Source organism: Cariama cristata, unplaced genomic scaffold, assembly GCF_000690535.1.
Source record: "Cariama cristata isolate BGI_N322 unplaced genomic scaffold, ASM69053v1 scaffold7391, whole genome shotgun sequence".
NCBI lineage: Eukaryota > Metazoa > Chordata > Aves > Cariamiformes > Cariamidae > Cariama > Cariama cristata.
In genome coordinates this window covers 124,840-135,079 of record NW_009599788.1, presented here as the reverse complement: position 1 = coordinate 135,079, position 10,240 = coordinate 124,840, and the positions used below count along the sequence as shown (strand labels likewise).

The window sequence follows — 10,240 nt, the reverse complement described above, 5'->3', positions numbered from 1 at the left end:
GCCTGCGGCATGGACCGAGGCGCCGGGCAGCCCTTCAGCAGCCTCCCGCGCTCGGGAGGTGCTTCGTGTTTGGGTGGGAAACTTAATTTCCCTTCGTATTTATGCTCTGCTCCAAATCCTCTGGAGATTGTAACTTGCAAGCCCTGGACCAGTGCCTCCAGCACATCAGAAGCCCAGTGTGCCCTTGCATCTTCCCTCGCCTCCCGCCTTTCTGAGTCGCTAGCTACTCCGCTTGAGTTTTTTAAGCACAAGGCATCTCTCACATATTATTTGTGATTTTATACCCTCAACTTTTTTCTCTTTAAAATGAGCTGTGAAACTTCAAGGCACAAATGCAAAAGAAAAATAACAAGTTTTCTTTCTATCGCTGTTAACTAAATAGCGGGGACCATTGGGGAGGAAACGTCGCACCTTTGAGTTCCACTGAGAGAAAGGATTAATCAGAGAGCTTTTTGCAAAGACTGAGAATGGCAAATACTGTATTTTTAAAAAAGTAATTTTCTAAATGTGCTGAACACCCCTTTTTCCTCCTATTATTTCAGATTTTAAAAAATACTGCAGACTTATATGGATAGGGGGGTTTTTTTCTGGATTTGAGCTTCCCTCAAAAATGGTTTTGAGAAAACCTGTCATGTCAGCTGAGGTCAGCCTTAGATGGCCAACAATCGGCGTTCTGCACAAGAATAGAAATATTTTTCCACAACTGAAGTCTTGCATATTTTTACTTAATGCCATATAAAATTAAGAACAAACAGACTGTAATAAAAAAGTCATGTATTAACTCACAGTTTCTTTTTATTTCAAAAAAAACAGAAGACCGAAGAGCAAGCAGCAGTATTTCCCGCCATACGCTATTTTTTTACAATTTTTTTTTTTTTTAAGATTAGTTTGATCACTAATATGCCTTTCATATGAACATGCTATACGTTTCAGACAGAGTAAAATACAGGCACAGTTTATGGCTTCCAGTGAGTAGTGCTTGCCATAAATAAGCACAGACAGGTAAGAGGAACCAGCACCGGGCACTGCATTGTCAAGGGGAGCAGTGAGGCCTTTTGAAGTGCTCTGAGCAGGAAGCAGCACAGCCTTTTTAATTAGAGCACATACAGCTGGAGGATATACAGGAGGAGTCTCCTCAGAATTTATTTTGGGAAGGGAGGGACATATCCTTCAGGTGTTCTCATTAATGCAGGCTTAAACACAGAGGATAAAACCCAGCATTTTAAGAAGAAAAATAATAACCCTTTCCCCCCAAATACCGGGGCTGAAATCCTGCTCTGCTTGAAATCAACTGATGTTTTGCCATTTAACTCAATGAGACCATAATGTCTTTCCAAAAAATTAGTATGGACTGCTTGATCCCATTCCCATCAATAATAAGGCTGTACGTAGAAAACTGCTGATATATTTTCAGTGTGTTTACATATAAATACATAGAAACATCAGAAAAAAAATAATTTCAAGCTCGATCTTGCTTTTCTTCTGCATGCAAGGCCACCCCTGATTTCACAAATTATTTCCATTCCCAGAGGTCAAAATCAGCTCTCCTGTAAGGATCGGACTGGAATTATTTCCCTGGTGTCTGAGCTTTGTATTTTTATGAAAATTGAATTTGGGTCTCGGGGGTCAGAAATACCATTCAGTTTCCTTACTGAGCACTGATGAAACAAATTTAAAAATATCTATAAATGATAATTGGCAGATTCTGAATAGATGTGAGCTTTTATTATGTGGGAGAAGCAGCAAAAGCACCACTGAAAGAGAGAACTGTAAGCAGTTCTTTTAAACGTTGTAACTGAAAGTGATCATTGTTTGCTTTTACCCTCTATCTGGTAGGTCATAATTTATAATTTTCAAGATTTCTGTAATTGATTACACCGTTTAAGTCTGCCCTGCTATTTGCTAAGAAAAAGTCAGCACTTTTGCATTTGTAATAAGAAATCTTGAAACACCTATTTTTTAGATCATTATTACTTTTAGATGTCAGATATGTGATGTCAGAGTATTTGTGAAGACAATAGAAAATGACAGGTATATGAATGTTTTTAACTGCTAGCTGTTGATAAAAATCTCTGCGTAAGAGCTAGATATGATTGTTATTAATGAGACCTGGTTTTGTTTAATTTGGGAAGTAAGCCACATTATTATTTTGGTATTATTTTGTAAACCAATTAAGAAAATACCTGGTTTTAGTTACAATACGCTACCTCCAAATTTTTGATCTGTAGCACAGTTTCCACTAGTCTTACTCCCCACATTTATTAAAAACATTTCTTCTGAGAGCTGAATGCTTTCTGATCAAAATAACAAAAATCGTTTGACTGTACCACGGATTTAATCAGTCTAATTATTCTCAAAATCTCAGTGTAAAGTAACAAGGGTATTTATGTGCTTCATGTTGATCTGTGGATACCAGAAATTGTTTTTGTAATAGCAATGAAAGTCATCATGTTTTATTTTATATTTGATAAATGAATATAAAAAACCTTAAAAAGCAAAATAGCCTTACCCGCTCCTTCATTCTTTTGCAAACTGAATATTATTTTTATGGATCAGTATAGTGAGGTCTGCAGATAGTTTCAGGATACCAAATGCTCATTTCTTACCTATGTGTCTGTAACATTTCTTATTTGATCAAGATTGGAGAAAGTCTCTAGAGTATTGATGAATCTGACTTGTCTATGAACTGATATTAAACTGACTTACAAAATCGCTTATTTCTGCTGTGTTATATCCCATTCAAATGTTTGCTGGTTTTTTTTGCATGCCGTACCTTAGCTTTGAAAGTATGAAGATGGTGTCTGTTTCTAGAAACAGATAACAGATGTATTTGCAAGCAGGTTTTGACGCTACAAAAGCAATAAAAGTAAAAAAATAAAAGGTATGTTGTTATCATGCAGGTTTTGCTGACTGCATCTTTCTTAATCTGTTACCTGTTAAAATCTCATTTCAAAATTGTTAAAAATCTGACAAGCAGCAACTTCAGAGAATTTATAAAGTATTTCAAATGTGATTTTAAAAACATAGTGCTACCGTTATAAAATAAACTCTTATCTTTGAAATCTCAAATAGGCATGTGTAATTTAACCTATCACTACTGAAAGCAGACAAATCTATTTTAAGATACTATGGTTTCACTATGTTTCTCTCCATATCACTGGAGAAAAGGCTTTTTATTTGGATTTTTAAAGACTGTTTCATTATTGCTTTTTATTTTGTTAGATAGCTTTGTGGAATACTAACAGGATTTTACAAAACCATAGGGTTTTGAAAAAACGCATGGGTTGTGTCTTGTGTCTGCGGCATGCATGCTGCTTATTTTTATGTGGAACAGTGAAAGAATGCTGTATTAACAAAAAAAAACCCCAGCTCTAGAGTTATGTATTTCAGCCTTCCTAAAGATTTTGTGAAAATTCAGTGCCTTAAATATACGCTGTGTATATTTGTGTATGAAACAAATATCTTTGATCTACAATTTTCTGAGAAACATAGCTGGTTAGTGGATTAGTCCTCTAAAATGTGGCATTTAGTTGTTGTTTGAAGAAACCCGTTTCCAAATGTTATGAAATTAATTTTGGCTGGAATTAAAATAACTTTTTTTTTTTTTTTTGAGAAATCAGTGATCACGAAAGTAAAATTGCTTGTTCTCTGATGTGATTTTATCACGGATCAATGACCCTATGTCAGATTTAGGCCGTTGACTCTCGCCCACTAAGCAGTAATAGACTTGGGATGAGGAGTTAGAGTGTGCCAGCTTTTTTGGGTAATACTGCCTTGGACAGGACCTAGGCCTTGCACAACGGGGAGGTGAGCCCAGTAGCTTATTTGCATTTGAATGGCTTCTTAAAGGGTGGGGCAGATGGTATCTGCTTTCTGATTGCTATTCAGCATTATTTCTACATCATTCTGCAAACCAAATCCTCTTGCATTTCACATGTGGGGCTCAGGACGCTACCACAAAGCCCTTTATGGAAGTCATGCTTTAGCTTGGCAGGCTGGTTGTAGTAGAGGTGCCAGTTTGGTTTTGCAACCTTGTGTTGGGGTTGGTGAGGAGGAGGAGGAGCAGGGAGTCTCAAGGGGGAGAGGGGCAAGGCAAGCAGCCCTGCTTCCCTGTCCTTGTCCTGCTGCTGGCGTGGCTGCGCAGGCGCTGCAGCCCTAACGAGAGTCCCGGGAAGTCTGCAAAGGTTCAGCTTCCTGCCGTCACTCATCTTGTGTGACACAATGAAGGCATTAGAGCTGAGGAGAAGGAGATAGGCTTGGCAGCTATACAGTGTTTGCTTTAAAATTATTTTTCTCCTGGATCTTTGGACCTATCTCACAAATACAATATAAAGCTACAGCCAGAGAACCAAGATGAAGTTAGCAAAATATTGGTTTTGTTAATCTTGTCAGTTTGTCAGTGTTCAGACCAGGCTTTAGTACTACCTTCAAGCTGCTTTCTTCCTGCTTCTGTTGCATTGTGCCGACAGTGAGGACAGAAGGAGTACCTGTCACTCCTCCAGAGGTAGCCTGGACTCTGGTTCCTGTCTAACTATCTCTTCTTGCCTGGGCTGCTCTCCAACTCCATGTCCATTTATAGATCCTAGGACACCCCCATATCCCCATCTCACCATGTGACCAAGAGAGATTCCCACGGATAGATCTGGTGGAGGAGCTGCTTTTGCAGCTGTCCTATCCTGTTTGCCCTGACCTAAAAAGCATTAAAGCTAAAAAGCCTTGCTTGGAAGACCATCATGCCAAGCTACAGGCTCCTTGCTCAGGCAGGTTCTCTCGTTAAAGGCAGCGGGGTGGAGCATTAGCAGACTTGCAGGTTACCATCATTTGTCTTATAAGGTGACCTAAATCAACTGAGTGATCTACCTATCTGGGACAAACACCCACACAGTTCCTTCCTCCTGCAGCATCTTTTGATGCCCTCATTCCAGCGTAGATTACAAATACTTCTCCTAAGATTGTGTTCATTCATCCCACGCATTATATCCCACACATAAGATTCATCCCACATATTAACCAGAGTCTTTATGTATTCTTGTGGATCACCTTGGAAGTTGTTTGACTTGGTGTGGGAAGGGAGGTTGGAAATTTGACAGCATTCAGGTGTATTTAAAGCAGAAGTCTCCTGGGGATGTAAAAGAGAATTGTGGGAATATATTGTAGGAATTCCTAAATGTCAGCTCAGCTCTTCTCACTTCTGCCGTGTCCTCGCTCTGAAGTGATTAGCTCAGGATTTTTCTTATGTAATACCTACATTTCGACCTCTGCATCTAGCTGCCGAGGTGAGTATGGATTTAAAGGGTGTGTCAGCATGAATATAGGGACATGTCTGCTGACCATCAGGTTATCTGGGCTCGAGTCAGAGGCCAGAAGCCAGGTCAGGACTGAAGCCAAGTCCTGTCCTCAGCTGGTTCTTGGTCATAAGTCAGTGACTTTTGAGAAAGAGACAGATGTGGTTTCGCATGTCACCGAGGTTAAGGAGAAGAAACTGTTTCATTTACTGACCTTTACTGTGGAAAAGTCTTCCCTGCTGGTTCCAAGCAATCTCTTACTCTCCTTTTTTTAGCACATGTGATTGAAGAAACAATGAACCCTTTTTTTTCCTCCCCCCACGAGGATTGTATGTTACTTCCAGCAATGCCAAGGGACTTGTGACTCACCAAGCTCAGCAGAACGTTCAAAATTGACCTCCCTGGTTCACAGGCAGTGTGATTTTATTGTCCTTCCTATTGTTTTGACAGGTTCCCACAGCCAGCGTCACCATAGAAGGAGCTTCTGCCCTCAACCGTGTCCGCTGGGCCCAGGCTGGAAAGGAGGTAGCAGTTGGTGATTCAGAAGGCCGCATATGGATCTACGATGTTGGAGAGGTATTATTATTGGGTTTTGGTGTTTTTAAAGCTCAGCTCCTGGAGAATGCCACATCCAAGTTTGAGAAAAGATCACGTATCATAACATATGAGTAGGACACCTCCAAAGAATAAGCCAGATTTCTTTCAGTGGAGTTGCCGTTGATTTTGAGTTGCCAACAGCGTGTTAGTCGTAAAGCTACTTTGCAAAAGAGTTAACTAGTTAAAATCTCATGAGATAAGTATTTTTTGAAAGCTTTCAGTGTTTTTAAAACTTTTTTTTAATGGTTCTATGGGTACAGTTGGGAGAAGTTACAAAGGAACATAAAGAGGAAAACAGGCACAAAAAGAAGCTGTGTTGTTCTGAACTTGGTCCTGAAGGGTTCACCTTTTATACTCCACTATCTCTTATTTCATGACTGACTTAATGCTGTAGACTTTTCTCAGCATGACAAGTACAGAATACATCTCTTACTACTGAATAATGCTGAATATGTCTGAGTATGTGCAAAAGTACTAACAGGAGGAAATGAGAGGTGTCATTGTGGAGGATGGTAGGTGCATGTGTGATGAAGAGTATGTAGGTGCTGAGAAATAGCAGGATATGTATTCTGTGTCTTAGGCTGCTCTCAGTTCACCCTGCTACATCTTATAAAAACCATCTAAACTGCAGTGTCTTTGGCACTGATGGAATCTACCTCTTTGTTGATGAATGCGGTATAAAGTGTTCTGTCGGCATTACAATCCCTTGGAACATTTAAGGGTGAATCTCTGAGCAATCAGCTTTTATGTAGAGAATTTGTTTTCCATCATTATCTGTGATAGGATACTGAGATATCCATCTCTACACAGTAGGGAAACATTATAGAATACATATAGAATTATCTGTAACTCTCATAAAGTGATTTTATGGCCCATAGCAAAATTGCTTGTGCATGACTCATATTTTTGGATTGCATTCACTTGTGCAGCAGTTGCCTTCCCTCACAAATGTTTGCTGAAACTTCTTGCCATATTGTTAGCATAATTTCTAAATTGCCTAAGGTTACTACATACTGTCCACTATGACACTGACAGGTCAGGCTGTTTTTATTTATTATTCATTTTGGCATGACTGTTCTGAAAAGGTGATTTTTCTGTCTTCCAAGTGATACAACAGGCTATGGAAATGTCTTTGATGACAGCACAGTCTGATCTTGTCTGGGAGTCTAGACGGGCTGTAGAAATGTCTCTTTTTGCATATCATACACCAAATCATTTATGGGATTGTTTATCCCTGCAAACTCACGCAGGAGAAAATAGATTTAGTGTTCTATGCAGAAGTAGTAATATTTAAGTTTTTGGCCTTTCCTCCGTATAATCAGACTTCAACTTGCAAAATGAGTCACAGCAATACACTCAAATAAAAAAGAAAGACAGACTTCTATTACTTGAAAAAGAAAAAGAAAAGAGAGTCATTCAATAGTATTTGTGTGAGTCCAGATCAGTGTTACATAAAGTGTTCTGCTTCAGGGATCTTGCATGCCCTGCCTGTGCAGAGCCCCAGCATCTCCAGCTCAGCTCCATACACACTTATGCAAACAGATGGATGTCCATCCACATGGCTGCTGACAGGTCATGGGCCATTGACACCCCTCCTCCTCTTCTGTAATGAATGAAGGAGTTCATTAATTTGTTGCCTGGTTCATTTTGGCAGTATCAGTCTCTGCAGTAATTCCTGTACCAAATTTAGAAGAGGTGGTCTGGGCTGCAACAGTTTCAGATACTACCAGGGCTGGTGTGTTGTTAGTGGCTTTTTCTGGTTTAAAAAAGAAGGATGCTCATATGTTCTCCAGCACAGCTCTTCTCACTACAAAGCCTTAAGTGAGATGCAGAAATACAGCTCAAAAGCCTGGAACTGAGGGCTGGTACAGTGAGTAACAGCTTCTTCAGTCATTAACCCTCTGTGCCAGTCCATCAAGAGCTCTCTGATGAGTTATTCCATGCTTAGCTGTCTTCAGGCATGACGCACAGGAAATTCACAGCATGCACATGCACTTTTGGAAGTGCCTGGCAGAAATATGGCAGTCTTTAAGACTCTGTCTTTAGTTCAGTGTGCAGACACCGGCCAGTTCCTTGGCTCAGCTGGGGTCCTCCTTTGACTGTCCTTTTTGTATGGGTTTGATTCTGGGACATGACTGGTCTGGTCTGACAGTTTAAAAGGGGCAGTCTTTCTCTCCCTGCCAGGCAGCCATCCCTAGCCATATCCCTTGCTGCCCAGTTTTTGTGTCAGTAACAGTGCTTGTCACCACCCACATTATGGGGAGGGAGATAGATCAGCAGAGAAGTATTGATTTATTTATTTGTTTTGGTTTGTTTTCCTTGGGGTGTTTTTGTCCATGAACTGACTCAGTGTGAGAGTGGATGAGTGAGCACATGGCTGGGGGCAAGGGACTGGGAGCTGGACCATACAGCACCTGGCAGCACCTAGCATTTCATATTTGACCCAGCAGTATTGCAAAGCCTGACACTAAGCTGCAACTGTTGACCTTTCAGCAATAGCACTCTACCTGTCTTCTACAGCATCAGCTTCTGAAAAGGCCTCATCACTGAAAGAACTCATCCCTGACAACTCAGTAGCATCCACTTATTTGAAGGTGCATCTCTGATTTGGGAAGATGGGTGTGATTACTTGCATTAGAAAGTCAGCAGGCCACTTTACAAAGACCCTAAATACACTCACCAAAAACATTAATGCTCCACTTATACTGCGTCCTTTTTAAAACCTTTCTTTTCTCATGACTGCTCCAAATATTACATTAAATCAGCTGTAAATTGACAAAACATTGGTTCCATCAGAAAAAGTTGTGATTATATTTGTATTATAATAAAGCACAATGTCTTTGAATTTCACATTACTCTATAAGCAATTTTTCTTACCTGTTTGAACAGACAGAATTGACTCCATGAATTTTGATCAGAGCAGAAAACTTTTGGATATCAAATCATTAAGGAAAAAATTTAAGTGATAGTAATTTTTACTTTGATAGATTCATCACAGTTTTAAGGAACTACTCTAGAGAACAGTGAAGTTTACTGCTGCTGTTAACCCATATGGTGTAAAGAGAAAACATTATATGGCCTAAGTGAAAATATAAGATATGAGACCTAACCTTGCATCCTTTGTGAAGGCAGGGAGTGTGAGATCAGGGCTGTTTCACTTTGTAAGAATTTCGGAATTGGCCCTTCTTGATATGTTATCCAGTCATAGTCTTTATGACACAAGAAATGGCAGAAGCATGAAGAATGTGGCAAGGTCCATGACCAGGGATTTAAAAATACTGGTGACATTTTCAGTTAGGCTATATAATGTTATCTCCTTAGAGTATGTACTTTTAGTTGTTTGATTTCGGCATCATATCTGAAAATAACTGAACACATTTATTTTCACAGTGAGGGGTCTATTTTCTCCTCAATGCTTGTGCTTTTTGCCCATTAGCGTTAATGGGAGTTATACACACACTTCCAGGGGAGAGGAGACTTAAATAGTCCGTATAGATGTGCTCTTGTGGATCAGTAACCACTGATTTAAAGAATGTGAACTATAAAATGAAATAAAAACCCAAACAAACACATAAAAATCTGATTGTTTCAGTGTGATGGGATCTTAAACCTATGTAACTTAACCAGAGAATATAACCAGTCATTGTAAATACACTTTACTCTCTGTAAGATCTAAATATTGAAACCTTTGTTGGTCTAGCAGTTAGGATATTATTATTATTCTTGTAGTGTATATAATGTATTTTAGCCTCTGTGGTCTTATGACTTATTTACTGGGCAGCAAGTTTTCTGTATGTTAGAAGTTGATTTTAACAGAACATGGGCCACTGACTATAGATTTATTCACATGTCCAGATGATTGATAGTTAAACCTAACTGCGTGTCTCTCTTGTAGATATATTTTCTAGAAAGCTTGCTCCCATTGTGCATGCTTCAGTGATGTTACACAGTTGCCGCTGTCATAAATATGCTCTAACAACCACATTTGTTGCTTACCTGGCTTATTGAGAATGCTCTTTGCACCTTTGGTTGTGAAAAAGCAGCTTCTCATCCACCTTCCATTATTTCTTTCTTTTTTTTTTTTTTTTTCCCCCCATTAATCTCTTCCAGGTCATATTCTGCTTGCACTGTGGATAAATAGATAGAAACTGTATATCAATGATTTATTATTTCATTGTAATAAAATGTAAAGTAAGTTTGCAGCACAGGATTGAAGAGTTTGAAACTGTAATTGCAAGGAGCTTATTACTGTGTATTATTTAGTTAAACTAGTTACAGGACAAACTGTTGCATCTGTTTGGCAGGTTTTCAGACAGTTGATTCTAGTCATGCTTTTAAATGATGACTAGTATGGCAGG

General features: G+C 39.3%; 1 protein-coding gene across 1 annotated transcript in view; it reads left to right on the top strand.

Annotated features, from left to right (window-relative positions):
* Window positions 1–5,735: 5,735 nt before the first annotated feature.
* Window positions 5,736–10,240, top strand: part of LOC104168998 (cytoplasmic dynein 1 intermediate chain 1-like) — a gene marked incomplete at its 5' end in the record, with an annotated part of 19,707 nt that continues 15,202 nt past the window's right edge. The window contains one exon of the mRNA XM_009709801.1: window positions 5,736–5,861. Within this exon, the coding sequence (XP_009708103.1) occupies window positions 5,736–5,861 (126 nt within the window). The remainder of the gene's footprint in view (window positions 5,862–10,240) is intronic.